This window comes from Eutrigla gurnardus (genome assembly GCF_963514095.1).
Source record: "Eutrigla gurnardus genome assembly, chromosome: 14".
Taxonomy (NCBI): domain Eukaryota; kingdom Metazoa; phylum Chordata; class Actinopteri; order Perciformes; family Triglidae; genus Eutrigla; species Eutrigla gurnardus.
This window is the reverse complement of record NC_139937.1, coordinates 19,314,514-19,342,389: the sequence shown is the minus strand read 5'-3', so window position 1 is coordinate 19,342,389 and position 27,876 is coordinate 19,314,514. Positions and strand designations below refer to the sequence as shown.

Genomic DNA, 27,876 nt, shown 5'->3' with positions numbered 1-27,876 from the left:
ACGGCATTGAGAATGTATTTTTTTTTCTCTGTAAAACATCTCTATTCTTGATGTAAAACTCTCTGTAACAGACAATATGTTGCTAATAAACAGTGGTTTGGAATTCCTGATTCATCAGTGTTCTCATGAACATCACCGAATCAAATGCCAGTCAGATGGAATAATTCATCTCTAAAGCGTCTTATCTTATCTTATGTGTAAGGGGATTTCATGTCCCGTGGGTGAGAGTAGCAGAGGTTGTTGAATCACAGAGCTGTCATTGACTATTTATTTGTAGCTCCCACAATTCAACTGTTTATGCTGCACACTGTGGGGACGGGCGAGGGGAGGGGGGGCCGCGATCAAAGCTCCCTTTCATTTCAGCTCCAGACTGCGGTCTCAGATCAGGCCTCCCATTACTGCAGGGATATGGCCCTTCACCACTAAATTGTCGATGTTGTTACAGTTACTTCTGTCCGATCGCTTTGTTCCCCTTTCTTTCTCATCCCGCGGTTTGATTGGCTCCGATATACTGAAACCAAATGAGTGTTGATGTCGAGCAATCGAGAGCGAAAAAATAAAGGCGTTCAAGCCTAACAAGTCAGCGATTTGGGCGTGAGGAAAAGTGCCTTTGCCAAGCATGCCAGATAACATAGTTGTTTCTATGCAAATCGAGATGTGTCAAGATTTTCCCGAATTGAAAGACACTATCTCCTCCTGATGTCAAGATATTGTCCCCTTCTTCTCCGAACACAAATTGAAACAGAGATAAGCTTCTCACATTTGTTACATGTGGTGAGAAACATAGTTCCGCTATCTACGCTTCGACTTATTCCTGCATCCATCCATTATCCAGTGAGTGTCATCCACCACACACAATAAACGTGTGCCCATTCTATTCAAACGTTTTATGCTCAGTATTAATGTAACATTTAGGCTATGGAGTTACAGGATGGAATCCTCTTCATGCAGTGGAGGCTGGGACAAAGCAAATAGCAGCAGAAGACGTTGCAACAAAACAGTCGAAATGAGGCAACAATTGAATCAATGAAGTATTTCTGATTCTGGCTGTGAACAGATGAACCATGTCTCTTACTGAAACAGTGGGGATGAATATATGGAAGACATGTTTCTTGGGGTTTTGAGATGAATCCTAAAACTCTGTGATAACCAGAGTCCAACATGTGGGGTTGTTGTGAACACATTTAACCTGGTTTAAACTGGTTTAACCTGGTTTGACCTGGTTTCACACACAAAGCAAAGTCTCTAGAAAGATGGGCTGATGTACTGTTTAAATATGAAGGAATTTTTGGTATTGATCTTTCACAGGAGTTTTATTTTTAATTAGGCATTGAATTGTGGGAGCGTCCGCTAGCCCCACCAAAACTTTCATTTGATTTTACCTTCCTCAAACTGTGGTAGAAATGATGTATGGCTAAGTTAGCTCAGCATCGTTGTAGTTGTTCAGCTTTTGTGAAGCTGTGTGGGCCGTTGATGTGACAGTGGATGCAAAAAGGATAAATAATAAAGTCATTTTTATCATCCATGCTACATTCTTAGCATGTGAGTGATGGGATGTTAAATGCGTACTTACTGGTGTGACAAGGTTTCCCAACGGCTTATCACTAAGCAACGTGATACAGTTCGTACAGTTTCATTTACCAGCAAACATCTCTACTCAGTTTGTGAAACGGATATGAAGCTTACAGGTTTTTATACCTTCTCTTTGCTTCTTTTAAAACAAACTAAACAAGTGGCATCCATTATCCGTGACTGTGCAGTGACCTGTGACCTGCGTCATTCAGTCTCAGGAGGGAAGGTAGCTGATTATAAGCATCAACAAGCAACATTGATCCTCCTCTAAGCTTTAGTCTTCAAGTTATTTGAGAGCCTGTGAACGGCAACATTCACGGAACATTTGTCATGTCAAAGAGTTCTCGTGCATTATTGTCACAGTCTGAAAATGTCTGAATACTGAGAATGACTGGAATGTTCTCGAGAACAATATATGTAGCTCGACAGAAACCTTTCATTTCTGCCTCGTATATAAAAGGATCGGTCCAAACCCGCAGCACAGAGATCTGTTGCCATCTGTGCCAAGCCTCCAAGACTGATAACTTCTCTTGGCTTCTACTCTTTTGGCAAATATTTACTTCATTACTTTGGTAAACTATCTACAAACACACTCCATAAAACTGTGTTGGAAAGTCCACACATGCAGATTAAACTGTGCAGCAACTAAATGAAAAACTGTGGGATTTTAATGTCATTGAGCACCAAACCCTGAGTGACAGCCCTTTAAATTATCTGCAAAACGCTTATTTGACTTGTCGCAAATGCAGATCCCATTTACAATAAATGTCTAGAATTCAATCTGTGATTTGATTGAAGTTACAGTTTTAGAGGGAATTCATTCACATCGTCTGTAGTACCACACTCTCACAAGCAACTGGCGCCTCTCATTCCCAAATGTGTTGACAGTCTGCGTGTGATCACAGTGCAAATGTCTTCAGGGCTGAACCATCCAGCCGGTCAAAGGATTCGTGTGCAGTCCGACCTGACAGCTCCTCCACCGGAGGAAACCGCGGTGCCGGTGAGGTCTCCTGGTCCGGCGTGTGCCCCCCTGTTGCTTTAAGCAGTGCGTCCTGCCGTCCGACAGGAGGCGTGTCTCCCCTACGGCCGGAGAGCAGCGCTACCAGATGTAAGTGCGGGGGAAGCGGCTCGGCTCCTCCATAGAAACAAATCAACTTCTTTTTCGCTGCTGTGTGTGACTATTCCCTGCTCCAGCTCCACCGAGGGTAAGCCCATTCTTTCAAACTTTGCATGGATTGACATCTTTCCACTGCTCTATTCTCTGCTACACCCTTCTTTTAGATGCATGTTATATATTTGGAAACAGATGAGGTCGGAGTACCGGATTTTAAACATCGTTTCCAACGGGCGAAAACGCACAGAAAACACCGTTACGCACCGCGCCGGTCAGGTCCGAAGTTCAGCTGTGAGTTTAGGGCAAAGCCGCGTGCCAAGAACGAAAATCACACGAAGACTAAATGTGTCAGAAATGTGCTCCGACTTTTGGTTTTAGAAAAAAAAAAAAGCCTTGGACGTGTGTGACCTCCCATGTCTTTGTCCGACCTCTATTTGGAGACGCTTGTCACCTTTTCGGGCTCCTCCGCCTTCTCCTCCTCCCTCCTCTTCCCCGGGCTGATGCCTTCACTGCTGTGAGGTTGAAAGACATTCTAAGGGTCGTTAAATACCTTCCGCGAGCCACTTTATGAACCATCCGTAGATAATGTGTCTAGTTCACGGGGTTGGATGGGAAAGTCGCGGAGACGAGCGGCGCATTGAAATCCCTTAGTTGACGAGCACATTAGCTTTAAATCAACTTTATCATCACGCAGTGGTGGTCGGCGGAGGGGCTCCGCTCGCGCTCTTTTAAAGCCCCTTTCACGTGCACAGAGCGAGATTTGTTGAGCTGTAGCTCTATCGGTAAAAAAGAGCCGATATGAAAATATAGATGAGTATATTCGCTGGTGCCAAATGTTTTTTTTTTCTGTCCACCTGCCACATTTCTGATCGTCACACAAGGCTATCACAACGGCGGCTCTGTGTTCCCTTTATTAGTTCAGAGCTGCTCTTTATATGACCTTTGTGTGTGTTAAAATACTGCCGGTTTACTCTTTGCACATGGAGAGACGAACAAAATCTTTAGGTTTCGTTACTGCATGTTGTGCCAGGTGATGTCACTCCCACTTAACTATAATCATTTATAATATAAAATTCACAATATATGTTCCATTTACGCATCGGCTCACTTCAGATTTCCAAATATATTGGGCAGTCAGGCTAGTTATCTGGGTGTTGGCCACAATAAGGAAATGTTAATGTGGACGCAGGCGGTATAGTGAAGCAATATTTAACCTTTAGGGATAAACCCTATCATCACATGGATTCGGTCCAAACAGAATGCCCCGCTGCTCATTAAGGAGGCAAAGGAGCAGGAGGAGCTGGCAAAATTAACAGGACCATAAGGGGCCGCAGAGTCGCTGTCTATGTTGCTGAAGCCTTGTTTTAAATAGAGGCTCTGTCTGCGGTCCTGGAAACTCATTTTAGATAAAGTCGCTGTCTGTGGTGCTGAAACCTCGTTTTAAATAGAGTCGCTGTCTGTGGTGCTGAAACCTCATTTTAAATAAAGTATCTGTCTGTGGTGCTGAAACCTCATTTTAAATAAAGTCGCTGTCCGTGGTGCTGAAACCTTATTAACAGTAGAGTCTCTGTCCGTGGTGCTGAAACCTTATTAACAGTAGAGTCTCTGTCCGTGGTGCTGAAACCTTATTTACAGTAGAGTCTCTGTCCGTGGTGCTGAAACCTTATTTACAGTAGAGTCTCTGTCCGTGGTGCTGAAACCTTATTTACAGTAGAGTCTCTGTCCGTGGTGCTGAAACCTTATTTACAGTAGAGTCTCTGTCCGTGGTGCTGAAAGCTCATTAAAGCAAACACTCGCTTAAAACAAATTCCATCAACTGGCTTAAATGTTAAGCCATTTACCTTTAGAGGTTGTCTTAAATCTCAGTAACACAAGTGAGGTTATAACCTATTTTCATAGCTTAATGTGTTCCTGAAAATACGATTCATTTTATTTAGTGCTGACACCTTGCATTTTTGCATTTGCTGCATGTTTAAATCAGCTAGACCTCTATATTTGCAACAACCTTGTAAATTGTGAAATAAGAGCTTTAGAAATGAATCAAAGACAATTAGACTAAAAACTCTGCAATACAGTGTGCTTCCATATGTAGATAGCCAGTACAAGTAATTTGGGGATTTATTTGTAAACAACAGGTCAAAGGTCAGACGCCAGGCTATGGGGGAATATTTAATACGACACTGAAATACCTTTCAGACCGCGATAGAACGACCAGTAATTCAATGGTGAAGCATTGAATTAAAGCACAAATTAAAATGTGACGCTCTCATCTAACAGGCTGTACAGTTTAGGCACGCGGGAGAGAAAAAAGTAGAATAAAAAAAAAAAAGGGAAAAAAAGTAATCATTCAAAATCGAGAACAGCGCTGAAATACAACGTGGGTGAGCAGAGGCTATTCATCACGTTGAGTGCGCGGTGACAGGCTGGCTTCACGGAGCCCGCACACGAGTCCGATCACACAGAAGAAATTCATACATTGGCTTTTATACTCGGCTGTGCACGGGCGGCGCTCCGCTGCCGGTAACGGCCATTGAACCGAACCGAGGAAACGTCTGTGGGGGGAGAACACAGCGGATAGCTGGCCGGGGGGGACGCGACATAAAAGGGAAAGAGAAGGGAGGAAAGGGGGGGTGCATGTCAAATTCGTCAGGCGATATAGATTAAGGGGGCCAAGTGTTGGTCAGCGGCAGCCCGCTGTGCGCTCCCCCGCTACCGGTGTTGGCTCGACGTCAGATGGTGTGCGGCAGTGCAGCAGGAGGAGCTCGGCGCTGGCGAGGCTGCTGAGACCGCCGCTTCACTCACTCACACTCTCACTTCTGGATCCCCCCCCCCCTCCCCTCCCCAATACCCTACCTCCCCCCCCCCCCCCTCTCCAATCTCTGCCCGTGTCTTTTCTGTAGATGGATTTCTTCAAGCTCTGCCCTGCCTAACATGGATGCCCAGCCACCTCCTCCACCACCACCTCCACCATCATCTTTCTCAGCTGAGTCGGAGGGCTGTCTCTTCTTGGCGCAGTGAGCTGGACACGCACTGCTTTCCCTTTTTCTTTTTTTTTTCTTCTTTTTTTTTGGTGTCTCTAAATGGATGTGGGGAAACCGTTGCCCAGTCCGCTGGTGGTGCCCAGCCGCCTCGCTTCACGTTAAAGAGAAAACTATTCTGGGGAATATACCGATTCAGGGAATAAACATCCTGTGCACCACACAAGCACCATGAAGATTACCTCCCTGATGATACTCAAAGCGAGAGTCAGGTGCACCGTCAGGCTTCTACTGCTGCTATTACACTGTGTGGGATATTCTCATGGGATGCCACACGTCTTGAGATTCGGTGAGCTACTTCTTTTTCCCCCCCCATCTCCTCAGCCCGAAAAGTTCGATCGGTGGGTTTTCGGCCCCACAAAGCATGTTGCTCTCATGCCGACCTGTTGGAGACTCGCTCTCCCCTCCCCCCGTCCTCACTTGTGGGAAAGTTGCCGTTTAGAGTGTTTTGTGCGGTGTTTTAAGAGAGATGGCACGAGTGTGTCCAAAGAGTTGGCGCAGACGTGCACTTTAGCGCAAAGCTGCCGAAAAGGAGACGACAATGCACGAATGATCAATGTCACTTGTTGCGAGGTGTGAAGTTTCACAGTGAAACGGGTGCAGACATAAACGCCCCTCACACTTCACCCCACTGTCAGCTGTTGATGAGTAACCCACGTGTGTGTGTGTGTGTGTGTGTGTGTGTGTGTGTGTGTTGTGTATATTCATTCGGTATATTTAAGTAGTAAGTAAGGAGGTGTGTGTGTGTGTGTGTGTGTGTGTGTGTGTGTGTGTGTGTGTGTGAGAGAGAGAAAGCAGTAGTGCCTCTTTTTTCATTTAAAAAGGAGAATAAACTGTATATATATATATATATATATATATATATATATATATATATTATGCCTACCTTGTCCATATTTCAGAAACATGACACATATTTTAGAGAAAAAAAAAACCCATTTTCTCTCGAATCAGCTTTGAAGTAGTACAAACACTGAATGGTAATACAGTATGTTTGTTCCAACACATTGCAGCACTTCCGCAGGAAATATTCCGCCCCTTGTCAGCATGTTTTCACCGCGGCATCATTTTAATCGGGTGGAAATATTCCAGCTGTCTCATGTATCATTTTTCTACAAACATAACAACTGTGAGGTTTGAATCAGCCGATGTTGATAATGAAAATTCTATGTGGCCAGTTGGCAAAATGTTAAAAAAAAACATAAACAGAGTGACGTGGGAACACAACACAGATATAGATTACTACTATGGACAGCACATCAATTTATCAATACCATCCTTTTTGTTGAATAATCCAACCATCAGTTTTGGATGGATTAGAAGAAACAGCACTGACACCGCAGTGTTAACAATTAAATCCACACTGTACATTGCTTTAATTCATGAATGCAAATTAATGAGGTGCAGATTGATTTTTCTGCTGAGGCGGCCGTACCCCATTCCATCCCATTATATCACCACAGTTGGTTGAGCAGCTCCGTGTTTGACAGAAGGCTGAAGCCCGAGCAGTTACAACCTGAATCTGTCTGTCGGACAACACTGTCTTGTGATTGCTTATATTCCCCCTCTCTTTCTTTGCCAAGCCACTTTTATCAGCGACCACCACTTGTCCGTCGACAAATCGCTCCAGCAGGCGTCTGCAGGCCTTTAATGTGCGCGTGCTGCCAGGGTTTTGTCACAGAATGTGTCAGATTTCACTTTGAATTGTGAAAAAGAACATTCTCCCAGGATTCGCCAGTGAGCAGTGCAGGAGATAACTGTGAACCTCAGAATATGAATAAATGTAAAAAATATTAAAAGGGGAATTTAAACAGATTGAAGGTGGGAACATTTTAGAGGCATATTAACAAACACATGCTCAAAATCTAAGCTGCTCTGTATCCTACACTTCCCATGATGCAACTCAATAGTGTTTGTCAGTAGACCCTCCCATCCTGGTAAAGGCCAATGTCTTCCAAACTTCATGCTGAATTTCTAAGTCAGGTTTCTATTAAAACGTTGAGTTATTATCTGTCTATATATATCTGTTTTGTGCTAAGCGACACAAATTGTCCATTTTTTTTCACGTTGCTCGACACGACTTGTCTTTCTGTCAGTCAGGACGACAAAATGAAAGTTAGGTTGAGGCAACAAAACCACTAAGTTAGGGTTTAGCAGAAAAATCATGTTTGGCCTTAAAATAACCGTTTGTTTTTATGCAACAAAACAATTGTTTGCCCTCTTAATCAGGTTTAGGAAACCTGACAATGACAGCTGTAAGCATGGCATTGTTCATTGTGTCAGGTCAGCAGGCTATGATAAGATAGTAATGTATACATTTAGTATGTACTGTTTAAATAAATACCTCTGATTGAGTACTCAAGAGCACATTCATGAATGGACTCCCCTTAAAAAGATTCCCCTCTGCTTCTGGAGCAGCTTTAACGCAACAACATTGTATTGACGATCCATTTACAAGTGGTTCATCTCGTTCAGCCGTTTGAAGAATTGCAGTGTAAAAACAAACAAATAAAAAAAACAGCTGTTGTTTGTAATCAATCTGACCAGATCCTGTAAGAGAAAGAGCTTTTGGCAGATTCCCATCGTGAGTTCTTAAGTGGAGCCGAAACGTTGGTAGGGATTTGATTTGATGGTTGAAAAGATGAGCTCACAACCTTCTCTAGCTCTAAACATTTCAGATTGATTGACGGATGGATGTCATGATGTTATGGGTTGAAGTTCGTGATGCTGATGTCAACATGCATCGTATTTGGTTTTTCCAGAAAGAAAGAAAGATTTTTAATAGAATAACTGTTTTTTTGTGTATTTTTCTATAGTATATTGTTAAAAAGGAACCCGATATGAGCGGGGATGTGATCTAAAAGGGTTAACAAGGCAGTTTTCATGTCAGCTTGACCTTTACAGCACACACAATTAAGATATTTTTAACTACCTGGACAGGGAATGAGGACATTCGCAAGTCCTGATGGTTCAGCTTTGTATTCGCCCAAGACAAACTCTCACATGCCGACAGCCTCTGGTGATAGAAAGCACGTAACTGAATTCTCCCACCGCCAATTGAAGATAACGCTTGATACAGATCAGCTGTAAGCAGCGATAGCGTGGAACCACAACAACATGTGACCCGACAGCTCTGTAACTACGACTCCAGCCCGCTGAGTTTTTCCAGGAGTCGCAATCCAGACAGTTCAGGAAAGCAAATGGGATTACTCGTGTGGAGGAGAAGCCACATTCAGGGTCACCTGACAGGAATACAGCACAATGTAATTCACACATTCACTGGCAGCTCCATTCTTTCGGAATGTAACATTCAAGTTTAGGTCAAGGAAGTGGTCCAACTAACAGACAGTATGGAAAGTTATGGATTAAATACAACATTTTCTCATCCCTCATCTACGAGCTTCCCCCACATCCATAAGAGGCAATTTCGAGAAGCATTTGTGTGTCTATAAATGCATCAATTTATGCCGTCTCCGCTGAGTGGAGATGGAATCAGGTGCATTGGGGCTGGCTGCCGTGGTCGGCATTAGTATGAAGGTCACCGTTTAATGGGGCAGACGAGCTAAATGTTGCAGGTCGAGGCCAGAAAAACCCTCTCTGGAAAATAACTGGCTCTCTGAGACGGCAGCCTGTCAATAACTGAACAGAAAAGTTGACATTATCCTCCAGCCTCCAGCCCCCCGCCTCACTGATGACTTGTAAATAAGGAGATTTGCAGAGAAATGCGAGCTGCCTGCAAACAATGGGTGGCTAAGCGGATAGTTGCGCGATGGAGAGCATTAGGTGTGAAATGGGAGGTGATAATAGCACCATCCTTCCGTGAACACGCTCATTTCCCTATTTGCTTTCCACTTTAGAGTTTTTTTGAAGAGACAGCTTGGAGATTTTAGAGATTATAATACTATAACGTGACAAAAGCACTAAATGTGTATTAATACACAACTGAATAGCCCTTAACACGTGCACTACTTGTCACCATTTGAGTTTGCTAAACATTACAGTGACCAGCTATTTTAGGACATTTGTGAGCCATTTGAAAAAAGGTCTAAACCTGCGTTTAAAGATTTACGTCTTCAATAGGGACCAAATGTCTTGGGGCCGAGAAAGCCAGAAACAATCAACACATGCTGTAGTGGTGTTGGTTTTTCCATTGGAGGGCAAGCAAAATAGAGAAAAACCGCAGCCTTGTACGAGGAAACATCCATATTCACAGATTCTGTGTACAACAAGTCCTCAATGACAACACTGGTAGTAACAGTACGACTCCTCTCTGAATTTATAGAAGGTTATGAGAAAATTACCCTACGTCTCACTTGGTTTATTATCTCAGTAAACATGAGTGTATGTCTCAATCACTAGTTTCTCATCATTTCTTAAATTACGGTCCATTTAGAGTCAAATAGACCAGAAAACAGCACATGCTTTAGGGCGTAGTTTCCTTGTGATTGACATGTTGCTACCATGGCGATGGTCACGTCATTAAAGCAAATTCTTACCCTTTTAGCTTCCTTAAATGTGTTAATCAGTGTTGGGTTGCAGTTTGCTCCTCTTCCGTCACTTCTGGTTGCAAAAACACAAGATTGCAATGGATGAAAATCCCGTTGGGGATTGCCAAAATTCCAAATTCCAACAAACAAACATAGGACTTTCAACCAGGAGACCGGTGTCTGTAATAAGTCGTCTTTTTCCCAGGCTAAGGCTTGTCCACCAGTCGGATTTAGAGGGAAATTTGCTGGTTTGCGTTATTTCCCAAAACACCCAACATATTTAACTCACAGAGATCCTGCAGGAACCCATAGGCAAGGCCTGGATATCAAAAACATATCATCTGATAGAATTGCAATTAACAGAAAAAGTAGCCCAGATGTCTAATACTAATACAGGATGTTGAACCCAAACACAGACACTGCACAGAAATCACTTTACGGGGGTTTTATGTCGGCGTGCCGACGGAGCGTGTAGACGGAGGTCTTTGTCAGACTGCGGAGTATTTGAGGTGATCTTGATTGGCAGTGATGAGGTGCAGCTGGTGGCTCGACTCTGACTCCGACACACCTGCAGATAATCAAACACGGAGTCCAAAATCACTCACTGCTCACGATATATAGTGAGTATGTCTGACTGGTTGGTGAGACTTGTATGTACCCTACATAGTGGACTCAAATTGTCCCACAAAAAAGTACTAGAACTGATCAGTAATTATATACCATCATGCATTGCGCTGAAGGGAAAATGACGGCCGGATGAGAGCAACGTGTTTGAGACAAATCCATGAAATGAATACGTTTAATGTGAGCGGAGCGTCACAACACGGTACTTTGAATTTATTTATTGATTTGGTAAAATATGCTTAGTGTCTCCACATTGATAAACAACGGCATATACCGTTCTATTGTTCTTACCTTTCACAATAAAAGCCCTAGACATATATCACCAGGGAAACTAAAACAAACAAGCTTACAACGTGTATTTATTACAAAAAATATGTGTTAATCTATTATGTATTGAGCAGCCAAAGTATGTTCATTCTGTGATGTATAAATTATTCAAACTATAACACACAACTGCTTTAAAGCTACAGTTGAATACAAATTATGAAATGAACACAATATTTGACACAAATTGTAATGCAGCATTTTGTTTATTGGCTTATAATACTGTAAACTTCCCTTATAGCCATCTCTTGTTTGAAGAGCTGCCGTTCGTCAGGTGCTGCTGCTCAATGGCCTGAGGACGATCTGTAACAATAATCATTTCCATGTTTAATACATTTGGACCAGCCCATTTGCTGGATTTCCCATTATGTTTACTGCCTGTTTTGTCACACTTCTTAAATTCTGCGACGCCACTTGGGAGAGCAAAGCACTGCAACACATCCTGCTATTGCATTTCTCCGGGGAAGATGACACAAACACCTTTTTCCCGCCGTCTGCAGACCTTGTTTACAGAAAATGCAATATGACATGAATGTAGCGTCGTCTAAACGGCGAGCCGCCGATGAGCCCGAAGACGTTATCTAATGCTGAACATACACACGAGTCAGGCGGCGGCTAAGTGGGAAGGAGATGGAGGCGTGCAGGTTCACTGCAGTGTGTGTGTGTGTGTGTGTGTGTGTGTGTGTGTGTGTTGAAATAGTGTTTTCGGAGGCAGCTGGTGGAGACTGCGTTCCCCCCGTGGGTGTGTGTTGAAGAGCGTTGTTCTTCTGTCAACCGAAGCTACATCACACTCGCTATTCAATCATGAACATAATCGATACTCTAAATGGTAAAGTAATAGTAATAATAAAGTCTGGGTTTAAAAGTAGAGCAGGTTATGGAGTATGAACTGCAGTCCAGTCAGAAAGGCTTACATCAAAGGAGATAATTTATATACAGCATCTGGTAGAAAGGGCTCTGCGGGTGAGCATGATTATAATATGAATCCGATCGGCGTGTGGAAGATTCAGGAAGGAGCCTGATAAAAAACGCTCGGAGGTGAAGAAAAAAAAGACAAAAGAGCTTCACTATGATTGGAAGCGGGCTGGCAAAGTGACAACTCAGAAATAAAAATAACAATACATGAATTCAATTTGGTAGAAATATGATGGCCATCCATGTGTGGATTCAGCAGTTTTTGGGTTGATACCATGATGTTAGATGTAGCCTTTTTTATTTAAAGTGCCATTTGAGAATGATCCTGTTGATCAGTGTGCCAACATGAAGGTTAAATTGAATCGTGCCACGTGTTTAAAATCTGACACATCTGCAATTTTATACCATCCAAACAGGAAACATGCCTTTTAATATTGAAAACATTTTTCTACCATAATCAGGACATTTAAACTACATATGAGAGCGTTATACAAGAAGATTGTCATCTTTATGAAAACAAATACGAGAAATATCATTAATCCTATTCACCAATGTTGCAGTAACAACAACACATTCTGGGAAAACGTGTGTGTGTGTGTGTGTGTGTGTGTGTGTGTGTGTGTGTGTGTGTGGAAAAAGAGGCCATGCATCTGGTCACTGTGAAAAAGGTCATTTCTCTCTTGCATACGTATTGCTAGTTCTACCTCTGCTTTAGAGATGATGAAAAACAGATCGTTCCATGCTGTGATTTGCTACCGAAATCTTTTTGGCATTTGGAGGTTTTTGAATGGCGAGCACTTCTGCTGAGGAAACTACTCACAAACCCTCTGGTTCTCACTATTTCATTTGATCTTTTTGATGGATTATCAGGCAATGAAACAAAAACATCCAAATATTATCCTTTTTAAAGGAACAACACTTACTTGCAACATGGTTCCATGATGTTAAAAGACGAAGCGCAAGATGCCCACCAAAAAAAAACTCAACCAAAACAATGCTGAGATGCCAAAAACATGAACAATACAACACAACTCCCACGCCACAAAACAGGCAGCACAACATGACGCTCCATTCGGAATGGGAGTCAGATAGATAGATTACGTCTGTTAACCAGATCTACATCCACCTGAATCAGAAGATGCGTCCGAAGCCAAGGTTATCCGGAGCTCAGATATCAAGAATCATTTCAATTACAAGCGTGCTGCTTGAACCACATGTGACCTCAATCAAAGGAAACTAATCGGATTTGATGGAACCATGTTGAGGATATTTTTTAATATAGGAAGCTACCCTTTAAAAGAGGAAATCAATTTGCCTTTTCTGTTTTGAATGGGGAGCAGGTATTGGTGCTTGAGTTATCAGAGTAAGATGAGGACACAACAGATATTTAGCAAAAGCCATTATTGTAATCCAAGTCTGTTTAATGAAAGAAACTGAACAGAGCAGAACAGATTTTCCGCTCTTTATTAGCTTCAAGGAATAAATCCTTGGGATGTTGCAATTTTTTACAATTTTACTTCTTTGTCAACTTCAAACTGATTACCCACAAGCACTCACGTTTGTAGTCTGTTTTCATTAAGCAAAATGGCAGATATAGATAGAATATACGGTCTTACATATATTTAGACTGAAATCCACTTTCTATTATGCCTCTCCGCAGTGTAAGTGTAGTTTATATACTCTGCACTTCTGCCGCCGCTAAGTGCTCTAAAAGGAGGTCTTTCACTCAACAATTTATTGTATAACAGGTTTATGCAAAGCAACTCAATTAACAGCAGGCCGTGTCACGCGAAAGGCTGCTTCATGATAGCGAGAAGACGACGAGTACAACTTTTATCCGCTGCCAAAGTATTTAGCGAGACTCTTTGGATGGCAGGGTGACAGTTTAAAGGCGTGTTCACACCAAACACAAAGCACATCTTCACCTCGCGTTACTCTCGCGAGTTTGATCGCAGATTCACTTGTGTTTATGTGCGTCATTCACGCGAGACACGGGAGGCGGGGCTTAACTCCATGTAGATTCCAACAAAGTTTCATCCATCAAGGTTGAAATAACCACTAACAGGCTGATTAATCAAACATCATCCAGAGGTGCTCGGTGAGCTGTATTCACTGTTTCTAGCAAGACACACATCGGCTGGTTTACTACAGGCAGATGAACCCAAAATAAACTATTTAGCTGTGATTTAATTGCAATAAAAATAATGCTGAAATAACTAAATATTGCCGACAATTTGTAAAAAGTCAGAAGTCAGACTTTCTCATGCTTGCCTGCAAGACTACAAGCAAACCACTTTTAAAACGCTTGTTTTCTTGATGAAGTTTGGATAGATCAGAGCTAGGCTATGCTAAAGCTTAAAATAACGTCATCTACACATTAATACGGCAACAACCTTGTTTGTATTTGCGTCTGATTGGCAGCTCCTTTTTTAAAAGTAAGTTAGTTAGATTGATGACTAGAGAAGACTTGCTACAATATTTATATTGATATTTGCCCAATTCCCCAACATTATGGACACATGGTAGGTAGACAGTCCCAGGGAGTGTAGACTTATTATACAGTCCTCGGGAACCTGTCTTCAGCCAGTAGGCATGTTTGCTGAGACGGAAAGAAGTTCAACGGGTTTCGCAGAATGGCAACACTCATCGTATCATCCTTCGTTGAGGGTAACTCAAGCATATGATGTGTCACTGACTCTTTTTATGCCCTTGGCAGCAGAGCACACATTCCACCATTGCAGCACTTCCCCTTCGCTTGTTCCTCCAGTTTATGATGAATTCCTACTAAGAGGTGCAGCTTTACTGGCCTTATTTAGACAGATGTAGAGTGCAGTGCTGATGTTTTTATCAGGTTGATGGTGTTCCCTGCCGACACTGACAATAAGGATTGAACCCTCTTATATAAACCTCTAGTTTGACATTGTTAGAAACAGTTTATTTGGAATACTGTAAGAAGAAAAGAACAAAAGCAGCATCATGGCTTAACAGGTGAAAGGAGAATAGCAAATTACAGAAATCAACAAAACTTGGTTTTTAGTAAACACTACCCAAAAAAAGTTGCGTTACATAATGTAACGTGGAACCAGTTTGATCATTCTTGACCTTGGAAATAGTGTCTGCCAACTCAAGGTCCAATTTTCTTTCTTTTTTTTTTTTTACTTTTGAACTAAGAGGTTTTGTTGCGTTAATCCAACTTTTGATTTTGTAGCGTAATGTCATCCCGACGAACAGAAAAAGAAGTCGTGCCAAGCAACGCGAAAAATGTGAAACTAAAAGATTACAGTTTGTAGTTTCACAAACTGGATCTAAATCAGCAGATGTTTGCTCATCAGAATTCACGCCGATGAAAGCTGTGTGACACGGTTGAATAACGGCATGCGGTCCTTGATTTGGAACCAACCGTCAAACGGGACTAGATTGGATCGGATGAAATTTGCACGGTCGTCACGTGAATCTGGATGTTCGGACGTTCCGTGTGTGTTAGTTTGGAGTTAGATGCATGCATCATTTGATTCTAAGGCATTTTGAATAGTACATTTCAACATGCATTAGGTTTTACAGCGAAATGTGCTTAAAACTCAAACCTCTACACACACTATAGTGTATTTGCTGGCTTGTGTCCGTCTGCCTGCAGCAAGCAATTCTTCTCCTCCATATTACATGTAGCTCTGTCAATTTTGCCATTTCTACGTAAATACTTGCAATCGCCATATTCAGCATCAATATAATGGAATATCAAAGTATTTCCATGATCATATTACTGTGAATAGACCAACATAGGAAATGACTCACCACTCTGGTCCGGTAGTTGTTATTTTTGCCTAATTCCCTCTCTGCCATGTTCTCTCCGTGTCTTCTCATATCTGTGTTATTCTCCTTGCTGTTTTTACAAAGCACGAGAAAAATGAAATACTTTACGTAAATGACTTTATTTGCCTTAGCGCTGCCAGTCTGAATTATCAGCTTTCTTAAATTGAGTTTAGCAGTGGTGGCTTTGTGAGCATTACACTGTGTCTTGGCCCACAGCCAACACACTGCTGGTAAATATATTTAAATCAGTGCTAAGCTGCTTAAAATATTCATATTTCACTCATAGCTAGTTTATAGAAATTTGAAACTATCTCAGGCTGGCAAAATCAGTTACATGGATAAAGTATATATATATCATTTAGCATTTTTCGGGCAGGGGACAAAGAGAGCTGGAGCTGGTGGAGCGCTGGCGAGGCGTTAAGCCCCCGTGCACAGTGTGTGTTTTTCTGATACGGCGGGCTTTAGATGCTCCGTCTCTCCCGGCTGAGAGAGGCAGGATGATGCATGCCATGTTCCTCTCGGGCTCATGATACCGCCATGCGTGAAGATGGTTAATGCGCCACGTGAAATGATTATTCTGAAAGCCGCTTCTGTGCCTCCTTGAAACAGAAAAGTCTTTGCCCGCTGTTTTGCTCGAGCCAAATGCGACGTGGATGCGGATGTAATGAGCTGAGTCTCACATGCTGACGGGGGCCGGGCTGAGGGTGACTTACTGTGAGACGCTCTGTTCCCTTTGTACTGGAACACACTGAGCACATAAGTGACCAGATCGCTTTCCCGGTATCACTGTGGCGGTAATACGAACCGGGAGTCCTCTAACCTTCGTGCGTCGTCCTCAGAGCTGCATCCTGGTGCCACGAGGAGGCCAAGGTTGAGACGGATCGCACCAATGCAAACCGTTTTTCCTGATTCACAGTCGACAAATTCCGATCTTGCTCCGAGTTCACACACGGAGCGTAAAGGTTACATCCGATCTGTTTCCTGTTCACGCTGAACGGCAGTTTATTTAGACGTCCGTCCACTGTACCCTCACCCTCCTCCACCCATGTTGTCCTCCATCGCTCTCTGGACTCTGCTCAGCACTTCCACACTTTAAAATCCCATTGGAGCAGCCAGAGTGTCTGGACTGTAGAAATCTGTTTGGAATCACATTTCAAATCACCTTTAAATGTGGTTTGGAATTGATCCACAACAATTTGACCTCTTTTTTTCCCCTCTCATTCATGTGATTTTCCCATATTCAGTGTGGTTTCAGTAAGGATTCTCTGCTATGGTCTATAGTCTGGTGTTCCTGAGGTAAACATATATGCCTGGTCAAAGCAAATGACAAAATGCATTGTTTGTCAATGCTTCCCAAATCACCCCACATGACTTTTACAGAAGTGATTGTTTGATCTGCGACCTTTTATGATTCACATTTAGTTCACTAAACTGCTTATTGAACCAACGTTGAGTGTTTGTCGGATCCGAATCATAGCCTACAAAGTTACAACCCGCACACTTAGTGATCCTGCATTGCAGCGTTTTGACATATTACAACCTCCTTGGGCTACAAATAATTACTTGCATGGCAAAAAGAGATTGCTTGCTGGGAAAACTTGAGAATGAGGTTGTTTTAATGATTTAAACACCCGACTGTTGTTTTTATAGGGGCATTCTTCATCATAATGCATGCGTTTCTGGTTATAATCCTGGGATATATTAATGTTTCCCATCAAGGCGTGGAAGGCAGATCGTATCCGTAGGTTCTTTGGAGTTCTCTGGGGTTGAAAGGAATACTATATTGCTTTGGCCATGCTAGCAGCGTAGATGGCTGGATGGGTCGGTTGGTCCAACACGTTGTTCCAGACTAGAATCTCAACTATTGGATGCATTACATTTCATTTTTGTGTAGACATTCATGGTCCCCAGAAGATAAATCCTCAAAACTTTGTTGCCTTGACTTCCCTCCTCGTGCCACCTTTAGTTTTGTGTCGTGTCCCCTTGAGGATGAATTGTAATCACTTTGGTAGCACCATCATCAATGTGAGACGCCAAACCCGCTGACAACCCAAAGCATTCACATGCTTAATGCTTACACCTGCTATACATCAGCATGTTAGTATTGCTATTTCCACCTATGTCTTCAATATGTCTCTATGTTGCCGGGGAGACAGGTGTGTGGAGGCCACAGCTGTATTATTGTAAGCAAAAGACTGTGATTGTGAATGGCAGAGAAGCCTCTCCAGGTCAATAACTCATTTGGAAAGGGTTTTGAATTAGAATGATCTTGCTAAGGGGAAGGTCCATCCCACATCCTGCCCCGAGTCGCTGAAGAAACTAGAATAATAATCCTCCAGGAAAATCGATGGCCGAATGCAGCGCCACAGGGACAAATACCGGCACCGGCCCCCTTTCTGCACCACGCAGCTCTTATCTGTCAATCGACCGAATTTTCTGCTGATACGCCATAAATCCAATTCCCCTAAAATGTCATATTAAAATTTCAGGCCATTTAGATTGGCTTGTGCACGGAGAATGATGGCTTCCCTGTCCCAGGGGCTGGGATTATATGTCAATAATGTCCTCAGTGCCGGGGAGGTTCTTTCATTAGCTTGTATTTAGATTGAAGTGTCATCCACATCATGAGGGCCTCTCTCTCTCTCTCTCTCTCTCTCTCTCTCTCTCTCTCTCTCTCTCTCTCTCTGTGTGTGTGTGTGTGTGTGTGTACAGCAGTCAGTCTTTAATAGAGTCATCAGTCCGATAAGCGTGATGTTCTAGAGATACACAGCGTGTTGGAGTGTTGCAGCCTAATGGAAGTTACAAACACCAAACTGAGAAGTTACAGGTTCGTCAGCATAAAGATTACATCTTCAGGGACTAATATAATCCACAGTCGGTATCCTGATTTATTTTGGCCCGTTGACAGGACTTAATCAGTGCACAACTGTAAACAAGTTGTGATTGAATGTTTAATAAAGGGCTGAAGGATAAAAAAGAAAAGAAAAAAAAGAATCCATTCACGATTATTTATATATATTTGGAGGGAATGATCATTTTCACACAATTGTTCCCCTTTTCATTGAAACACATTCTGGAGGGATCTGGACCAAACAGATATTTTCTTCAGTCTGCAGCAACATAATATCTCATTAAAAAGGTATTTTTGTGACACACACACACACACACACACACACACACACACACACACACACACACACACACACACACACACACACACACACACACACACACACACACACACAGTGCCTCCTGTGATTTGAGTAATTGCAGAAGGTCATATCGTGATTTCAATCTAATTTGGATTAATTGTGTAGCCGTGGTTTAATGTGTGATTTGTTTCTTGCATTCATTTCATAGGCCATTTCCAAACATATCAGTGCAGGTTATTTAAATATATATATACATATTTTTATATATTAGTATTTGTCAGTCCATTAAAACATGTATGACCAGCTTCGTACACACTATACGTCCGTACCAATCATCTAATTTTTCTACAGTCCTGTCTCTCGCATTATTCATCATAACATGCAGTCGATTTAACAGCACTAATGATGCTTATAATTATGGATTAATGAAACAACCCTAATGCAAATATGGGAAGCATTAAACTGCTGTCAGTCACCACGAATTGTATTTTTGCCACGTTGATCCTGATGGTGCAGGATGACGATCGCAAACACTGTCCAATCAGGGAGCGACCTGTCAGTCTGAATAACTTCCTGTTTACTCCTCTGGATCGTTTGAACCCGAATGACCCCAACTAGAGGTATGAAAGCAGCCTGAGGGATCCTATAGATGGTTTCCCGTCTCCAAACCAGCCGTCTCTTGAATGTCTCGTCACACCTGTTTTAATAACGTGGCTGCGGTCGGTCCAAGGTCTCAGCGATTCCTTTGGTTCAACGGGTCAAAAAATAACGTGGAGCTATGGAAATAAACGTGCCGCTGTGGTTTTTCCTCATCTAACGTATTTATCATCAGCTTCCATTCCTGTGGCTGGAGGCTGGGCTGCTGTTTAAATGCATTAATGGACTTACACAGCTGGGGACTCTGGTTGCCTTTGGCCTCCAGCTGAAGGACCCCGGAACACACCATCATGTTTCCTGGGTCAGCGGAGCATTTGCTGCATGTATGCCCTTTGGGTTGCTCTCTGTTTGTGTCATATCATGGGATACAGGTGAAAGAAGCTCGTTGTGTGAATATCTTTGACTTTTTCTAGACCCTCTCTTTAAAAACATATCGTTCCGCGTCGTTAGATATTATGTTAATTGATTCCCTCTGGAGGTTCTCATTGCAGCTGATTTCATTCATTAGTCACCGTTCTAACAAAGGACGGGAACACCTCATAGGAACTTACGTAAATGGTTGGCTTTGAGAATAAACATATGTATTTAAAGCTAATTGTGGGCTTTTTACGAGGACGGCGCCATGTTCTGTTGGTGTCATGGTGTTTGATGTCGTTACATGACTGCAGGTAACGTAGATGGAAGCTCGGGGGGGGGCCAGACTCATATAGTCTTGGGCCCGATTGCTTTCAAATGAGACCTCATGGGGACCGGATTATTTGTTGCTTACATCAATCTGACTCAACACATGGATATTAAGTTACAGGCCTACATATTCTTGTACCAATTAATGAGAAATTGTATGTTGCCACATGAAAATACCAGTCAAGGGAACAAGGAAAAACGTTGCTATCCAAGGCAACATATTTGTCGTGTGTCATATCCCAGCCATTCATTCATTGAATCATTCATTAATTGGAAAGAATGCAGGTTATATCTATAAAGCAGCACATTTCTGCCCGTGATGTGTTCGAGGTGCAGCGTGGCCGTGAGTTGCATATTCCGTGCAGGGTTGTCTCATTACTACATTATTAGTGAATGTCCTGCGTCGTGCGTTGAGGGGAATGTGCAGAGAAAGTTGCTCTCTCGGAGGAAGTGGCTCACACTCTGCTGACTGGAGAATAAAGAAACACTTCAGGCATTTTTCTTGGAAGTGCTGCGACATCACAACCACCAGGATCACTGCTTGTGGATGGGTAGTTTATCTGCACTGTGGCTGTGTGTGTGTGTGTGTGTGTGTGTGTGTGTGTGTGCACGTACACTATCTCCTCCTGTTATCTTCACCCTTTGAAACTTTGCATGTGGGATTTTTCCCTCTGTGTGTTTTCTGCCTTTTTCCCCTCTTGATCTGTGATTCTCCTGATCTGTCCTGTGTAACTCTGGAGGGATATCTGCTCATCTCAAACACTCCCTGTCAGCTCGCTGTAACTCTTCATTGTCTTCTGTGGTTTGGAGTTTCCACAAAGTGTGTGTGCGTTCGTGTGTGTGTGTGTTTTCTCGGTACAGTGGGAGGGAGCAACTTTGATTTCCCAAGACGTCACGGTCAGGCCTCATCGCGTTCAGACAACAATCTCCACTTGAAAAGGGGAGAAAAGTGTTTGGGAGGAGCGAAAGGGCAGAGGGAAGAGTGTGTGCATCCTTGCGTGTGTGTTGGAGAGAGAGAGAGAGAGAGAGAGAGAGAGAGATGATGGGATGAAGGTCAGTTGGGGAAACTTTGCAGGAAAATATGAAGACACTTTAGAGAGAGCAAATAAATAAAGGATGTTTGCTTTGAATTAAACATGAGAATAAACGGCGGCGGGGATAGAGACCTCACACTTAGTTCACCCGAGCTGGTCAACACAACACTCCTGCCGGGAGCTGCCTGCAACACGCTGCGCATTATTTCAAGTCTCTGCGGCGCGTCTTACGTCACGTCGGCTGCTTGGAGCCGCCTGGTCGGCGTAGACGTACCCGACGTAACGCACGTCTGTGGAGGACGGTTATCCAGCTGACTCGCTCCAACGGCCAATGTCAGTCATTCTGAGGGTTCGTAAAACTGTCACCAGGCAAACAAGGTCACATGTTGTCTACCAGGCCGTTTTCAAGCTGAACAAAACCTTATATACCACATATATAAATATGTTAAGCAATGCATTAGAATGGAATGCTTTTCAATTGTATTATGTTTGGTTTAATCAATTCATAAGCCTATATCATTATTAGATAGATATAACTTGAAAGGTGTGCTTCAGTTGTGTGAAAGTCAAACAGCCTGTTTGAGCACTAAGTGGTCAGAAATGAATACGATGGCTTTATCGCAAACCTCAGCACTGTCGTCTCCATGGCAATAGTTAGATTGTGTACTGACGTCATTCCAAAAAGCTTTGTTTGACCTCTCTGACAAGTAAGTGGCAAAGCAGTCCCGTTACTGACGATTGATCTCCAAAAGCCCCTCCCTCCACGAATATCTCACTCTTTATACCAAGTCACATGATCTGCCCGCTATGCAGTGGGCGGGTGCGTCAAAAACACACGCTAACGTGCTAAATGAGCATCGGCGCCGACATTGGTAGTGAGAATGTTTTGGCATTTCCTCCCAGAAAACACTTTGAATTGTGTCCGTATGAAAATGGGCAATCTAGAGACAGTTTAACTGCAACCTTGGGTCTCGGAGAGAAACCACTCACACGAACAGATTGGTTCTCAAATGACTCATATAAGTGATGAGGGAGAACCTCCCATATTTACCATTTCTCTGGTATTTTTAATTTTCTCTTGGGTAAAAACACAACGTATGATTGGTCCAGAACATCGTTTTACTCATCTGTTATTCAAGCTGTTTTCACTACAGGATTGTTTATTTCATAAACACTAAATCAACCACACTCTATGCTAAAATCTGCCTACGATATTTTCACACTTTGTTTTTTACTGTAGTGCCGTGTTTTGCACTATCCCCTGTGCTGCTGTAATACTGTAAATCTCCTCCACTGTGAAAGTTTATCTTTTGTTATGTTATATCTTTCTATATTCATAAAGCCTATGATAGCACCATTCGTTTAAATTGGTTAGTGATGCTACAAAATCAATATGAGCGTGTTATATGATCCACTTTCCTTTACGGATCTCAGACATCAGTATACGGCATGTGGAGCAGGACGTAGCCTAGCCAGTATGTTATTATTACTTATGTTGATTTACTTCTCATGAAGACACACAGGTGGCCTTCACCATGTTAAAGCTGGTCACTTATCTGAGTTTGAAGCTCATCGGATGAAGATTAATCATTTTTATCCCCTTTAGATCACATCCCTGGTCATATTATGCACCTATTTAACAAATCATGCCAAATAAACTACAAAATCATCTATTTCTTCATGTTTTTATAACATAATCCAATATTTCTCTTCTCCCTGGGCAACAAAATACTAAAAAAATTATACCATCTCATACATCATCGCATCCATCCGTCAGTTCAATACCGAAGCTTCCCCTCAAGGCATTCGGCGAAGAGCTGAGCTACAAACAATTCAAGCATCGCACGTCAATCATGTTTTTGTGTGATAAATCTTTAACGCGTTTCTGGCATCATCCATGCTGGAGAAGCAAATGGAATTCCTCCCGACGTTATGTGCCGGCTCCTTTTCCTCTTTTCCTCGGAAACAGGTCACCACATGGGAGATAGACACACGGATTTAAGATAATGACACCAAAATGTTCTTGCATGTGGTCCATCGTGCTGGTGGTTTAGCATACCTGGTCAAAAGTTGAGCTACACGAGTCGGTGGTTTCAATAATTGGGCCGGGAGTAGCAGAGTTTAAGTGTGTGAGCTTTCCTCCCATCCCGCAGCCTCCGCTCCTGTGCTGGATGCTGCTCTACTGTGCAACTCCCCCTCTCTCTTTAGGGGAAGGTCTGCTCAACTCCTCACCAACATCACTTCAAAGGCTCCCAAACTCTCTTCTCACAACGTTTGGAGGCTAGAGAGGAAGTGGTGCTGGAAGTGCATGACAGTATCCTGAGCTGCAGACGTGCTCACCGTTTTTCACTTCCAGGCAGTCGCTTCCACATCCCCACTGATTGTCAGGTGTACTAAGACACCGATGTTACGGCCAACTGTGCCTGCCAGGTTTGCTGAAGTCTATAGTATATAGTATAGGTATATTACTACATATAAATATCATTAATTGGCAATTTTAAGCATGTATCCAGTGATTTGAATCGGGGCGGGTTGCTCAACAGTAAAATATATGGAAAAGGTCTAATTTAACAAGCAAGCGGGCCATTTCCCTGTGAGGGTTACAATTACCCTAATTGAAAAAGCTGGAGATGGATTGAAACTGGCAGTCTAATTAATGGACTCATTTACAAGCTTCCATAGAAACCTCTGTTCAGTACAATACTTATACACATGGGTGGCTCCGTGGTAAGTCTGTGTAAGGATTCCATATTTCTGGTATGTGTAACATATGAAAGGTCACATTGTGAGATATGACAGTGTATCGAACAAAACTAAACAAAAAACACAATGTTGAGATGTTAACAGACTTTTGAAATAAGCATCATTTGAGATAAAGAATTTATAAAGTTCATTTCACAAATAATGAGCTTTGATTATTTCTTTCTATGGTTTATAGATTATATATCAATAATTATAATAAACAATTTATTATGATAGATTTTACAGTAATGTGTAATTGATTATAATGAGTATATAATATGCAATAATACTATAATTCTAAGGCTCATTATTATTTTATTGTTAATCATCATAAATATAATATGGAATACATAATCAATTCAAGGTTCAAGTCGAGAGCTCTCATGTTCATTCTCTATGTATCATCATTTGTTGACCCCCAGTTAAAGCCACAGGAAACTCAGCAGGTGTTAATTGTTTTGGTGGCCTTTTCATCCGTTCCACAAATGTCATCAATAATTGTTAAGGGCTCCCCTGTTGTTTTTAATTTGACGTTATTACTTGATTCGCTCTATGTTCTGATGCTCAGTTCTTAATTATTCTGCCACTAACGGGAAAAGATTTCCACTATGAGCTCCCTCAGCGTCCCATTAAATGTGACATTCGGATATTATATGCCACATCATGGATGCATGGATATACACTATCCTGTAAGTCAGATCTGATATAGTATGCCGTTTGTCATATATATTTATATGCATCTCATATTCACACAGATTTTATTCATGATCTCTACTGGCATTTAGGATATTAGGATTTAGGAGTGTTTTTTTATTATTATATTTGCACTCATCTGCATTTGTATTGCACTCGCTTTTTCTATTTTTACCATTCTTTGCTTTTCGGCAGGAGTCTTTCCAAATTAACTCCTCCTCCTCCCCCTCATATACACAGACAGTGAGATACAGTTGAGTCTTTCATGAAGAGTCAATTTGGTGCGTATGAAGCAGCCGGCGACCTCCGGTTGTGAAAAGTGAAGCCAACCTCGGAGTGCCTTAAAGGTGCATTATCTCTACGGTTGACGGTTGGGACGAGCTATACGGACAGATCTAATGCTCGATGTGGGAGCTCGGGCTTTTGCCAACTGCTGTAGATGAACGGCGACTCTTACTTATAATTAGGTCATAAAAAGCTCTACTATTTGTGATCATGGCACTTGTCCGCTCTTATGATTCTTTGTATTTCATGTGTTGGAATCCACAGACGCACTAAATGATTAATACAAGTACTAAGTGTCAAGTAGAAAAACAGCAACACCGTGTGTGTGTGTGTGTGTGTGTGTGTGTGTGGGTCTCATAGCGCTTTGCACTTATGTCTCTTTCTGCTGAACGGTGCAACTATGAGCGTGCGGGTGACTGAGCATTTACATATGTCTGTGACTAAGCCCATTGGCACACTACAGTATGATGCAGTGCTTCTTGCCCCACTGTGCCTGTCTGCTGTGAGTGTAGTGTTCTGTGTCCTGGTTGTAATCCTCAACACTCTCCCAGGGGGTGGGGGGGTGGGGGGGGGGGGGGGGACTGGTGATGCTCACAGCAGCCAAACTGCAGGTTTCTGCCGAGGAGAACAACAGGTCAGTCTGTCCTTGCTTCCCCAAGGGCTGCCACAACACAACAGCAAACAGCAGTATCACAGCATCCTAAGTGATGCGGACCACTGGGGATTCATGGGGGGGAGGGGGATGACCAGCAGTACAGGTCTTCTAGAGTATGAGTGAGAATGCTAGCAGTAAACCTGCAGTTTCTGTAAAGTAACATGGTAGAAAGACAAAAAGGTATAATGACTCATCCTCCAATAGGAAGTTAGGGGTTTGAAGTGTCCCAGGGCAAAATACTCCCCCAAACACCCCCAAAGGCCGTGCCATTGGGGTGAGACTGCATGGATGTGTTAGTTAGATCCTGTTGGGCAGGTGGCACCTTGTATGGCAGCTTTTGCCATCAGTATATGGAATACTGACATGTAGCGTAAAGTGCTTTGAGTGGCCGGGAGACTAGAAAATCTCTATTTAAATGGTGCATTTAGCCGGTCCAGGTAAAGACTCATTCAGTGTTTAAAAGTCCCTCCGCTAGTCTGTCTGTGTTCCCTCTGACAGCTCCATTGCACAGACCTCTGCCCCCTTCTCTCTGTCCTCCAATGAATCCGCCAGTGTAGAGCTAAACAGGTCGCCACACCTGGGATCTGATCCTATTCATCAGGAACATGGATCACAATTGGACAGGAAATTATTCATTTGAAATAGGCAAGTAGGAGAATCTCCTGTATGTTTCTCCTTTGCCCTTATTCCCCCTCCCCCCCCCCTGCCACGCTGCCAGTCAGGAAGTACAATGTGAAAGCAGCCTTGGGGATGCAGCATGAGAGCTGGGCTCTCTACCTCATTCAGAGGTGAAAATAGGTATTGTGGATCCGCCGAGAGGCGGAGTGTTGGCAGGTGTCCCATTTCGAGGAGTGCGAGATAACCCCGTGCTGCGCGGCAGAGTGAGAGAATTAACAACAACAATGATTGGACGAGTACCGGCGTGGGGGACTAAAACGTGACACGGAGGTCAGAGAGGCAGGTGGGAAGTCACTCGCTTCAGTCCCAGGAACAAGTAGGAAAACCTGGATGGAGAATGGAATAGATTAACCCACCTCATGAGAGCTGATTGCAATATTTTGGTCAGAAAGACAGATGTACTTGATTTGCCCAAATTTGCCCCCAGTTGCCCCAAATAACAGTAAATGTAAAGTGAATTTACTTATATGTGTCGGCGATGGAAGAAAATAAAAGTGTTAAAAAAAATAAAGTTAATCTGGAGAAAATTATTTTCAAAAATCTGAAATTTGGAATGGCCCAGAAAACAGAAATCGGTGCATCTCGATGCAAAAGGTAGATTCCCCCAGATACATGAAAATATTAGAACTGCAAGCAGCACTTCCCGGGGCCAAGCACAACACATCAAGCACAGTACAGCGCACACAGGTACTGTGAGGACACGTCTCCCCTCGGAGCAAGTGTGATCATGATTGGAGAAGGCGTCGCAGAGATACGGCCCACTTCCTTTTGTTACGGGGAAATAGCCTGCGATGAACGACTCATTAAATACATGACAGAACAGAAATAATATGAAAGCAGTTTCCTCACTTTAGTGAACTTTAGAGCCGCAGGCTAAAAATAAGGATTTCTTTACATGAAGTGTGATTTTTAGGATGATTCGTTTAAATCAATTAAAACAAACACTAAATGAAAACACACAGAAGTCTAATTTTGCTATAAGAAATACATTTAGATAGATTTAAATTTTTTGGGAATTTCACATTTGCTGTGTGCAATGACAATAAAGTTAAATCTAGTGCTAGTTTAGTGCTATCAACACATTCGCATTCACTCTCCCATCACATGCACAGTGACCTGTGGGGCCCTGATCATGCTATTATTAGGTCTCTTTTCTCTAACCAACCTTTGGCTCCCATAGACTTCCATGGAAAGACAGAAAAAGACAATATGTGTGCAAATGCACTTTTTTTTCTGTTTGCCCCTTTAATAAAGGCAACTCTCACACAAACTTTGCATTTTTTACACTTCACAATAGTTGATTCAAAGTCATGTTTCTTTTCAGTCGTCTGTCTCAGTTTGCCTCTCTCTCTCTCTCTCTCTCTCTCTCTCTCTCTCTCTCTCTCTCTCTCTCTCTCTCTCTCTCTCCAAGC

General features: G+C 42.7%; 1 protein-coding gene across 3 annotated transcripts in view; it reads left to right on the top strand.

Moving 5' to 3' along the window:
- The first annotated feature begins 2,585 nt into the window (after positions 1–2,585).
- Positions 2,586–27,876, top strand: part of grik2 (glutamate receptor, ionotropic, kainate 2) — a 175,276-nt gene continuing 149,985 nt past the window's right edge. The window contains exons 1-2 of one of the 3 annotated variants that reach the window (XM_084026075.1): positions 2,586–2,777; positions 5,587–6,013. In XM_084026075.1, the coding sequence (XP_083882201.1) occupies positions 5,896–6,013 (118 nt within the window). In that variant the 5' untranslated portion in view covers positions 2,586–2,777; positions 5,587–5,895. Of the gene's footprint in view, positions 2,778–5,586; positions 6,014–27,876 lie in introns of those variants that run through there. The other 2 variants (XM_084026073.1, XM_084026074.1) reach the window with 2 other exon arrangements.